The sequence below is a fragment of the Arvicanthis niloticus genome, chromosome 3, assembly GCF_011762505.2.
Source record: "Arvicanthis niloticus isolate mArvNil1 chromosome 3, mArvNil1.pat.X, whole genome shotgun sequence".
Lineage (NCBI taxonomy): Eukaryota > Metazoa > Chordata > Mammalia > Rodentia > Muridae > Arvicanthis > Arvicanthis niloticus.
In genome coordinates this window covers 120046333-120058689 of record NC_047660.1, presented here as the reverse complement: position 1 = coordinate 120058689, position 12357 = coordinate 120046333, and the positions used below count along the sequence as shown (strand labels likewise).

Genomic DNA, 12357 nt, shown 5'->3' with positions numbered 1-12357 from the left:
GCTGGAGACTGGCAAGGTTGTTCACCATTTGTGCTGTAGTGCAGTCGGCTAAGCAAGACACTACCATACTTGACTCTTCTAGGCTGACTCTGGAGCAGTCCAGAGAGGTTTTAGTAACTAGCTATAGTATCTCTCTTTCTGAAACAGCATGACAGGAGCTAGGCAAGAACTTTAGACACTCATCTTGTGACTATGGGCTCTTGATCCTGTAAAAAGAAGGGAGACCTGAGGAGACAAGGGGACTCCTGGGCCTCTGTTGGAGTTTCATTGCAACACCAATGCGGCCAGGGTTTTGCTAGTTGGGTTGTTTTCATTCTGAAATGGAGGCAACTCTGCCACCTTAGCTGCTCAATTATATTATCTAATGGCTTGCAGTCATCTGAGACCCTCTCATCTCACTGCCCTGGTCAGCCGCTGAGAGTGAGCAGAGCTCTGCCTCACTGGTGGATACATGCAAGGTGGGAGATTTGCGAGTTACAAAAATTGCAAACCAAGAAGCCAAAAAACAAATGTGTGGGTGAAAAGGCTCAGATGTGATCCTGACAGTCAAACAGATGTGGACATGGAATGTCCCCAAGCCCACCTTACAGTAGTCTGAACTCTGAAATATGCAACTCCCTGTGCCCACAGCTTCCTAGCTGACAAGGGCCCCGCTTCGTTTGCCTAATTCCTTCCTGGGTTCCAGCAGTACTGTGGAGTCCTCATTACAAATATTTCATTTTCCCTTATGCTATTATCTTTGCTTCCAGGTCATACTGATGTAGCTTAATAGTAGACACCAGATCCCACACGTGCACGCGCGCGCGTGCACACACACTCACACACACACACACGGATAGTGTAGTAGAAATGTATGTGGTAGTGCAGTGTACTCCCTAGAGAAAGTGAACAAGTCTTAGAGCTCCAGTTAATCCAGTTCACTCCAGTTAGTCCAGTTCAGTTTGAGTAACCAAGTGAGTGAGGTAGCCATTGCATTAGGCCTTGAGAGTTAGCGGTAAGGCTCTGTGGTCAGACTGGCCTTAGATTGACTCCACACAGAGACCAAGAAGAAAACGGAGTCGTGGGAGCACAAAGGTTGCAAGTGGAAGTCCCGTGGGTGGTGAGATCTCCCCCTGACCTGTCCTGCTGAGCGATGTCTCCTTTCACTCCCCCTAGCCTAACTCAGACTCACAAACACACCTTACCACTAACACAATTTTGGATCATCTTCTCCAAATGTTTCTCCCGTTTCGATTAGATTCTAAATCCCTGTCATCTCCAACCTGTCCTCGGTTCCCCAGCTGGCACAGCATCCTGAGGCTGACATTTCTCCCTCCCACACAGCTGCTACCTCACCCCCTGCCTGATACTCAGGCTCATCCTTCTTCCTGTCTCCCGTGGGAGCCAGTACCCCTCCTTCTGGACTTTGTGACAGCAATTACCTGTCCTTCTCTTACTTTGTCTTTGCCAGAACTCAAGGACCCCCTACACCAACCACCTTCTTGCGGCCTTCATCCAAAAAACCCAAACCAAACAAAACTAAAACCGAACCGAACAAACAAATAAAAGCAGCCCTAGTTTTACGTAGCATGCGCAACTGAAAGAGCGAGTGGCCAGTGACGAGCAAGGAGGATTTTGAGAGAAAAAAAAAATCTCTTAATCAAATACAGATATCAAGAACATGAGCAAGGGGACTGGAGAAATTGCTATCAAAGTGAATTGCTTTTTGTACAAATGTTCCTTTTATTTGGGTTTTCCCCAGTGTGCTGTTCTCTCTTTAAGGCTTGGCGAACAGATGCGCTTTTGAAAATGTTGATGAACTTACCCTTTTCTTGACCCCTTCCCACTCACCCCAATCCCTGGGATCGTGATTCTTCCAAGAGCAGAGCCGAGCTGTGATTATTCAAGTGTTCCTTTACCTTAAGTGGCCTTCGATTCTCCAGGTGCAGAATCTCAGCCGGGGCTGAGCAAGCGATTCCATTGAAACTTAGGAAGGGGCAAGTTCGTAGGAAGCCGTCTCACCCAGTCCTCTGCCTCTACTCTCCTAGTAGGAAATGTCCTCACCACCACTGCCACCCATTTGCCCTTTTCCCTTCAAGACCAACGCCACATCATCCCTCTCTAGGCTATGATCAGTGATGGCCTTGGTCTTCTTCTCCGGGGGTACGAGATAGAACAAGGTGACATTCCAGCCTCCAAGATTTTTTCTCGTCTTTGACAGAGACTGAGCACCTAAATCAAGTACAGAGTTTGGCCCCGTGGTCACTGGTAAGAGCCCCCAAGGCTCTTGCCCATATCCGACTCACATAGTCTTATCCAGTATTCTGCATACTCTGCATGAAGATGTTAAGACATATGAGCATTCCATCAAAGTGATTAATTGTCAGAAATGTGAGCTTTTTCCAGCTTCCTCTTGTTTTTCAATACATAATCCTATTTTTAAAAAAGGCTGGGTTGACTTTCGTAAGCTCGCTGTGATCCCTGTGACAGATACCACCTGCGCCTTGTCCAATCATCTTCACATCTTCATTCCAAAGAAACAGCCTGCTTTGTGGGGGTTCTGGAGAATAATGGGCATTGAGGTAGGAAAGCTGGCATGGCCTGCAGGTATCGGTTGCTATGCTAAAAGCATGCCAGGAACGGGCTGGACTCACAGAGGACTAGCGCCGCATAGCAGTGCTCCTTTCCGGCGAATCTTGGCAGGTTGTTCCGGGTGTCCTTTTCTAGAGGCCGAGGAGATGTGAGCATGCTTCAGCACCCTGGCCAGGAATGAAGAAGACTTTTAATATAATTGGAAATGAGTGGATTTCCAGGGCAACAGTGATAGATCCATCCGAGGTTCAGTTCACAGTCAAGGAGATAGTCTCTGGTACATGACACTGATGAACAATCCTTCCATTTGGCCTACAGTTCTTCTCATTGCTACTTCAGCTCCTGGAGGTTTTAGGTGTCCTAATCAGCTTGAGACATTGGCAGAATGAAAAGACCCTGCTTATTATGGCTTATTATCACATATTGGGACTCTCTTTTTAGATGTTTTAGTACTTTAGATGGGTAATTTTTGTTGGTTCTGATTTCTATAAATTGGACAGTTTTGTGCATAAAATCACTCATCTTGCACATCCCTCGAATTATCATATAAAAGAAAAAATAGGCAATGATCATACTGGAAATTTTCAGAGCAAATTAACTCTATTCAAGCCTGACTAGTCAGATTGGATGCCTATGTTTGATCTGTTCTAAATGGTGGGGGGAGGAAACAACACAAAAATCGCCTGGGTTGGGGAAGATATAGCCCCATACATGTGACAGGGGACACTGAGACGTTCTTCCCAATTCTTTCATATTAATCTCTCGAATGATGAGGCATGACCTCTCTCGGTTTCCATACGTCTTCTTAGGTACACACATATGGGGAGACGCAGTTTACTACACTAAGTATGTGACATTGTAACGGTGGCTAAGGGGCCTTGCGAGAAACTCCAAACCTCAGCTGGTAATGAACGACAGTTATGGAAACATAAGAGGCTGAGCTTACTTGCCACCAAAGATGTGACCTTTCTTAGTTTGTTTTCTGGTCATTGTTGAAAGAAAGCTCCTTTGTAGGAAAAATAGTCCAGCAGCATGCATGCAAAGTGATCTTAAAGTGGGTATGACTCTCTAGACGCTCACCACAACGGGAGCTGGGCTCAACAATGGTTGGCTCTTTGCCTTGTAGCTGTGATGATAGAATTTCTGATAATTTGGTGTGTTTGTTTTCCTTTTTTTTTTATTTTCATAGTGGACATCCCAGAAATCCATGGGGGAGAGGGCTATGAAGATGAAATTGATGGTGGGTATTACTATGATTTAACAGATAATCATGAAATCCAAACTTTGGTTATAAAAACGTCAACAAAAATAATACTCTGGCTATTGGAGGACCCGAATTTAGAACTATCGGTCAGAAATACAAGTGAAAAGGACCCAGAGAAGAATGAAGGAACCATTAATTACCTTGCCAGGGTCAAAGCTCCAGCTTTAGAAAGCTTACCGGATTCCCTTGGCCTAATCTGAAACAGGCCCCTATTTCAGGCAACCTTCTATCTGTGGATGGACTTCAAACCTGGAAAATCCCTTCAGAAAGTGTAAAGTGAGCCCCTCTCTGCCGTCACTGCTTGACCCCCATCCTCTTTGCTGTCACTGCTTGACCCCCATGACCTCCTCCACAGAAAGGCCAGAGTGAATTATCTGAACGTGAACAGTCTCAAGCTAGGGTGAACAGCCCACTCTGCTGCTTACAGGGAAACTGTGTAATACTATCCAAGATGCCAGAACTTGCTTATTGAAGATTTAGGGGTTTTGTCCACAATGCCCACCTCATATTTTCATATTTATTCCAAGCTCTAGCTTTACATTTCAAATGCACATACTTCTGGAAGCTAATTCCAGAGTCCTGGGAGGGGGCGCAAACACACAAGTGTTATTTCTGCCTTCAACTCAGCAGTGGGAGTGCTAGGCCTGATGTCTGAGGTCCCACTCACAAGGCAAACTTCAGATCAAGCCTGAACATTGAGGAGAACGGTTGCTTTTCACCTGACCTTGGTCAGAAACTTCAAATGTCATTATAGAAACTAGAGTGACAAACCCAAACAGCACCTTGTCACCCGGCTGCAGGATCTCCCTGCTAAACCCAGTCCAGTTCTCCTTTTATGGGCAAAAACACAACACACAACTGGCCTATATGGGAGTCTGCAGGAGATCAAACAGAAGCACTAACGAGCAAAGCATAGGGAGGAAGATGCAGAACTCTGGATCCTGGCTCCTGGCCCTGTGTTAACTGCTTGCTCACTGCCTGGTGCCAGTTACTCGTAACCAGCTTCTTCAAACTTCAGCTGCAGCACCTACTAACAAAAATAGAGTACCACTCTGCTTTCCTCCTGGAATTCTTAGGGGACCCAGAGGACATAGGTTCCACATGCAGTCATGTCTTGTTCCTACACTAGACATGTAAGGATATCCTTTTCCTCGGGTGACTGTAGCAAGGCCTCAAAGCTTGATTGCTTCACTCACAGAAATTTATTTTCTTACCTCTTTGGAGGCTTGTCCTAGATGAAGGTATGGTCAAGGCTGGTTCCTTTTGAAAGCTGTAAGGTGCTCTCTCTCTCTCTCTCTCTCTCTCTCTCTCTCTCTCTCTCTCTCTCTCTCACACACACACACACACACACACACATACACACACTCTCTCTCCCCTTTCTCTCTCTTTCTTCCTCCCTCTCTCCCTTCCTTCCCCCCTCTCTTCCCTCCTTCCCTCCCCCTCACTGGCTTGTGTATGACCATTTCTGTATTTGCTCATGTCTATATTCTCCCTTTCCATAAGGGTGCCATTGAGATTGGGGTTAGAGCCCAGCCTAACGGCCTCTTCTTGTTGCTCAGCAAAGGCTTTGACTCCTAGTAAGATCACATCCTAATAAAGTACTACGGGTTTGAACTTAAACAAGAACACTGAAGGTCAGGTTAATCTGTATCAATAAAGTATACACTATCAATAAAGGTCTGAGGGCCAGAAAGGAGATCATCTACGTATGTTTATAGCCAGGAATGCTAAGTGCAGAAGCTTATGACATGGAAACAGTCTCAGCCAGTCCTTTGATTTAACTTGAAGCAGTTGGAAATGAGGGATGACAAGGCAAACAAAGAAGGTGCCTGAGACCCATGGCCATCCTGTGCATTGCAAAGTGACCCTGAGGAGTCTGTTACAACCTGAGGGGTGGAGATACAGCATAGTGGTGATACATATACCTGCTTAGCATGCATGAGGCCCTGGGTTTGATCATCCCCGGCAAAAACAAACAAAACAATAACAAATCTGAACTTATATAATGTAAGTCAGCTTACTTAAGTCTCAGATATTTTCTATCTATCTATCTATCTATCTATCTATCTATCTATCTAGTAGTGCAGGAGATTGAATTTAGGACCCCATCCATTTTGGTGCTGTATCACCAACTGTATCACCAGTTCTTAGAGATAAAATCTGCAGGGGTTGGAGCTGCAGCTCAGATGGCAAAGTGCTTGGTCAGCATATGCTGAGCCCCGAGTTTATGGCGGTGCATGTCTATGGTCCCACTACTCATGAAGTAGAGGCAAGTTCAAGGCCAGCCTGGAATAGCCTTTATGCCTTTATAAATAAATAAAGTGATTATATATATATATATATATATATACACATATATATATATGTGTGTGTGTATATACATATATATAACACATATGCATGTATACATATATAATATATATATATAATATATATATAATATAATATTATATAATATTATATAATATATATATATAATATTATATATATATATATATATATATATATATAGAGAGAGAGAGAGAGAGAGAGAGAGAGAGAGGGAGAGAGACAGAGAGAAAGAGACAGAGACAGAGAGAAACAGAAACAAAGACACACAGAGAGAACTTTCTCTGTGCCAGGCTGTAAGCACTTGACAATTATTAATTCACTTAATCCTCCTAATTACCCAGGGAGGTCATTTTAGTACCATCTCCACTTTAGGATGCAAAACTGGAGTCAGAGAAGGGCTTAGGTCACATGCCTCAAATGTGACAGCTAGGACATGGGAAGGTTCCCTGCTGCTTACTGCTAAGCCCTAAAGTGACTTGGGTTTGGGGAGCCTCGGGTTTGTCTCCATGCCTACGATCTTGTGTATTTTGTGCCGTAGATGAGTATGAAGGAGATTGGAGCAACTCTTCTTCTACCTCAGAGGCCGGTGGTCCCTCATCTGGCAAAGAAAAGAGCTGGCTGTACACACTGGATCCCATCCTGATCGCCATCATTGCCATGAGCTCACTGGGTGTCTTGCTGGGGGCCACCTGTGCGGGTCTCCTCCTCTACTGCACCTGCTCCTATTCTGGTCTGAGTTCGAGAAGCTGCACCACACTGGAGAACTACAACTTTGAGCTCTATGATGGCCTCAAGCACAAGGTCAAGATCAACCACCAGAAGTGCTGCTCGGAGGCGTGACCGACTGTGTCTGAATCACTTCTGGTGTCTCATTCCAGTGAGAGGGGCTAGTGAAGATTACATTTTTTTTTCCTTTGGAAACTGAATGCCATAATCTGGATCAAACCGATCCAGAATACTGAAGGTATGGATAGGCCAGTCTGGGGAGAAAGGGAGATGCAGCCGTGAAGGAGATCATTACCCACCGAGGACTGTGGTGGTCAAGGTAATGCAGGAACCGGACCCGTGTTCTCTGCCGGGACACAGACAGGAGCGCATCTCTTGGGAGTCACAGTTCTGTTTCCTTTGTGGGTTTGTTACGATTATGATTGCTATTGTTATATTTTATTTTTGTTTGGTCTGTGAGCAACTCAAAGAGGCAGAAGAGGATGGCTTGTCCAGTGCAGAAAGTGGAGAGATGATCACTTTTCTCCACATCTCTTTCTAGTCAACACTTGAAAAGCAAAGGGACTTTTCATCCCTTCCATTCTGAGAAATGGAACTTAAGAAGCAAAAGCCACCCAGCTTAGTTCACCCTCAGATGGTCTCCCAACTCGAGACTTGCTGGGTGTGTTCAGATTCTGCCAGCCAACCCTAGGAGCTGCCGTTTCTGGTCCTAGCATATTGAAATAGGATGTTATTGCCTTTAGCTTTTTTTAATCCAGGGGAAGATTGCCATTTTAGGGTCAGCTTGAACAATTCTTTCTTATATAAGATTTAAAGTAAACCAGAATAGAAACTTCATACACCAGAATCCATAGACACACCTCTATGATTAGACACAGACAAGCCTTAAAATGCTTTGATGACTGGGTGCCATTCCTTAATCTAGACCCAGAGTTTGTGGCTGTGGGGTATCCCTTGTGGGGCCTCTGCTGGTGGCTTTGCCTTTTCTTGTCCCTCCTATTTGTTCTTCTACAACATATACATATATTCACATATGCACGCAACATGCTCTTATGCAGCTCATGTGCACTCACACATACACATACACACACATACACACACAAACATACACACATATGTACATACATACACACACATACACACATACATACACACACACAAACATACACACACATACACACACATACATACACACACAAACATACACACATATGTACATACATACACACATATGTACATACATACACACACATACACACATACATACACACACACACAAACACACACACACACATACACACACACACGCACACACATGCACATGGTGAGAGGAGGAAGAAAGAAGAGAGATTTTGCAGGTCTCTGTTCTTTAGTCTCAGAGCAGAGGGAAAGAATAACAAAGGAGGAGAGAGAAACTCAGCCTGTATTGGGAAGAGTGACCAGTGTGAACAGAGACATTTTGTTGAACCAGTCTCCTTGCTAGGTTAAGAACATTGATTCCTTGTGGGGAGGCTACATCCTTACAGGGATGTAAGTCAAGGACTTGCACTTCTACCCATGAGTCAGCAAGTTCTATGGATGGAGCAGTTCACACACAGCTTCAACCTCAGGAGACCTGAATTCTTATTCATACACATATGTGCCATGTACACACACACACACACACACACACACACACACACACACACACACAGCAGTTCATGTGTTTTTTATTAAGTGCCTTGAAAACAATGAAGAAAAATGTATTTTCCTCTAGGTAGGAATCCCCACTGTCTCACAAGTTAAGGCATTCCTCCTGCTTCTCCTCCTGCTTCTCCTCCTCGCCCCAGTGACTCCATTCCCACTCCCCTACCCACTGCCGACCCACAGCAGAATGAGTCTGGCTACCCGGAGGGAAAATCAGAGCCCTAGATGACCCCAGAAAGGGAGGCATCAGGAAGAGACTGAAATTGTGTGAAGGATAAGATTGTCCTCACTAAGATCCAAATCTTGACTTTGTGTTAATGCCTAAAGATTGTCTGTGCCCTAGAAATACATTCTAAGCCCCACCAGTATGTCCCAGACTGTTGCATATCAGTGGTAAACTGTCTGACCATTTTTTGCTGCTGTGATCACCCACAATTTCATTTGTCTTGTACCCAGGCAAAAGGGGGAGGGTGAATGGGACTGGCTATGGTCCCTTTAAATGTTAACTTATGAAAACCCTAGTTCAGATGGTAATGTCGCAGTGTTTTGTATGCAGAAAGGGAACAGTCATACTGACAGCTATTTATTCCCGTGTGTGTGTGTGTGTGTGTGTGTGTGTGTGTGTGTGTGTGTGTGTCGCACCCTTGAGTTCTCTGTATCTACTGTGTATGTGAGTAGTAACGTGGGACTCAGTGCTGGTGTTGTGATTTTGACCTAGAGCCTGAGTGTTACTGCTGATCTTGGCACTCGTTGGCACAGTGGTAGAGGTGAAAAGTTCATTTGTCAAGCCCAGGCGGCATAGCGTTAGGAGCCCTCTGAGCTGGGCATGCAGTAGAAGAAAGTTGGTATTTAGCTCACCCTCCTCTTCATCTTCCCATGCAGCTAGAATTCAGAAAGCTTGGGGTTTTCTAAGGAGGAGAGAAGTGCCCACTCTGGGGGTCCTGGTCCTCACATGGACCATTTTACCATAATTCCCCCCAAAGACCAGCCCTGTCTAAAGTTATGTGCAACTCAACCTGCATCCCTCTACAAGTCCTGCATCTACTTCACTTTGGCTGATTTGAGGCTCTGGGTGGGTTCTGAGGGCCAAACAGAAGCAGGGTCCCCAGGGCTACATGTAGATACCTCACCAAGGCTGGAGGCGGGTCTGTTGTAAGATGTAAAGACAGCTGGGTCTGATTCTAACTTAGCCAGGGGGTGCCTTGGCACATTTGTTATCTCTATCTGCAGGTAGGCTAGCTGGCCCATCTCCTTGAATTGTTCCCTTTGGGAAACCCAATTCACAGTATTGATCTCCTTTTTTTGCCTTGTACTGAATGACACATTACCTCCACGCTCTCCCGGACTAAGCGGTCCACAGGGCCACAGGGTTGCTTTCTCTCTTTTGCGGGGATGGGGAGTTGACAGGGATGAGGGTCCAAGGAATGAGCATGAATGACAAGAAAACAAGGGGAACATTAAGCTTTTCTGGAGTGTGCGGTTAAAGATATTTGACCATTCACTGGCTGAGCCAGATCACGGGAACTCGAGAGCTTTTACTGTGATTCTTCAATGTAAAAAATAAAACAATGTCAGACTGTGTTTATATGATTTGTATAAAGCCTTTTTAAGATTACTATTTAAATAAACGTTATACCAGAACTATTTCTCCTGCATTGTCTTTATTGAGGACAAAGAGAGCTGGGATTTGAGTGACCAGATTGTCCCATGTGCTGGAGACTTGTCTAGTTTTAACACTCACAGTTTTGTGTCCTGGGAAATACTTCATGTTAGCCATCTTGGACAGCTCTAACAGGATACTGTAGTGACTTAGATTTAACCATTTAATGCTCTTAGTGCTGGAAGTTGAGACCAAGTTCAAGCAACTACCAGCACACTTAGTGTCTCCCTAATTTGTAGACATCTACCTTCCCTTCATGTTCCTTCTGGTTTTTCCTCCACGAGTTTCTGTGTCTGTTTCTTCTTCTAAGAGTATTAACCTCATTCTTGCAACCCGTGTGTCACCACTGCCCGGCAGACCCCATGACCTCCTAATATCATCTCAGAGGAAGGTTGACTCTCAATATATGAATTTCAAGAGAATAAAAACCACCTTCAATTGTGAATGAACTGATATGGTTGGTCATTCTCTTAGGACAATATCACTTGACGTTGGAGTTAGTAGGTTGTACAACTTGTTGACATTTTATAAAATGAAGATATTCTGAAGTCAACAATGGCTCATCCAGCCAGATGAAACACCTAACTAACTGTAGGTCTTACCCAATAGACTTTGGAAGCCATGATCCCTCCTACTACCCCTCCTTTGTTGGCTCTGCCATCTCAGATTTTTTGCTGCTCCCTTTTTTCTCTGACTTGATTCTCAACCTCTCTGATGGTTGGCCTTAAGGCTTAGGAGAGATCTCCAGGCCTGGCCCTGGGACAGCAGCACTGGCATCAGTTGGCACTTACTTAAGGTGCCTACTTTGGGTTCTATCCCGGATCTAATGAATCAGAAACTCTGGGGACAGAGACTAGGCGATCTCTATTTCAGAGAGCCCACCAGGGAATCCTATTGCTCTTTCTGTTCTAGGAACCACTGGTCTCTAGTCTGGGTATTATTCTATAATTCAGTATATGAGTTCCAAGTATTTTCTTCTATCCTATGAGTTGTGTTTTCATTTAGTTTTTATTTTTCACTTATTTCTTTTGGTTTCAAAATTATAGTTACATCATTTCCCCCTTCCCTTTCCTCTATGCTCTCTTTTAAATTTATAGTCCCTTTTTAATTAACTGTTGTAACATGCATATGTGTACATACATATATATTCCTAAATATAACCGGCTCTGTCTGTATAACGTTACTTGCATGTGTGTTTTCAGGGCTGACTCTTTGGTATTGAATAACCAGGGTGAGCTCTTCCCTGGGGAAGACTATTTCTCCTGCTCTCAGCATTCCTTAATATCTGTAGTTCTCTGTGTGCTCTTCCCCGAACCACAGGAACATGTCTATTGGTGTTGTCCTGTTCAGATCATTTTTAGGGAGTCACATTGCTGAGACTTTATGGGTGTAGCTTCTGACATTACTAGGAGATACAATCTCACAGCAAACTCCCTTATCCTCTGGCTCTTACAAACCTCTTCCACAATATTCCCTCATCTTTAGGTACAGGAGTGTTTTATAGATGTGTCCCTGACTGAACTCCACAACTCTACATTTTGATTGGTTGTGGTTTTCTGTAAGGGTCTCCATCAATTTCGAAGGGGAGTTTCTTTGATGAGAGGTTTACACTTCCCTGTGGATTCAGCGCCCTCTCCTGGCAACTACAGACACCTGCACACATGAGCACACAGAGACAGCTCCACATACACATAAAGAAAAAATAAAGACAAATCTTTAAAGAGGGAATAAAATACTGCTGTTCAATTGAGTAAATAAAAATACTCATACAATGGAATATGATTTGGCCAAAGAGGGAATAAAGTATCAACACACAGCAAATCAAACAAACAAACCTATCACAAGTCTAAAGGAAATGAATATCCTGGGTCAAGAGATGGAGGGTTATGAGGAGCTGGGAGATTACAGAAGAGGCTTAGACCCAGGGGCGGATTCAATGCCATATTTTATGCATTTGGATGAGAGCACATGCTCTTCATCCAAGAACATTAATATAGACTCACACAAGTGACTTCTCGCCAGAACTGGTTACATAACAACCATGGTTATTGATACCGGTTCCCCGAGATATTCAGCAGCTGCCATCTTAACTAGGTCATTCTGGACAGCAGCATGTTGC

The 12357-nt window shown here is 44.3% G+C and overlaps 1 protein-coding gene across 4 annotated transcripts in view; it reads left to right on the top strand.

Annotated features, from left to right (window-relative positions):
* Nrp2 (neuropilin 2) overlaps positions 1–10222 on the top strand; it is a 117292-nt gene extending 107070 nt beyond the window's left edge. For 2 of the 4 annotated variants that reach the window (XM_034499088.2, XM_034499089.2), the window contains exons 16-17: positions 3761–3811; positions 6705–10222. In XM_034499088.2, the coding sequence (XP_034354979.1) occupies positions 3761–3811; positions 6705–7006 (353 nt within the window). In that variant the 3' untranslated portion in view covers positions 7007–10222. The remainder of the gene's footprint in view (positions 1–3760; positions 3812–6704) is intronic. The other 2 variants (XM_076931805.1, XM_034499090.2) reach the window with 1 other exon arrangement.
* The last annotated feature ends 2135 nt before the right edge of the window (positions 10223–12357 follow it).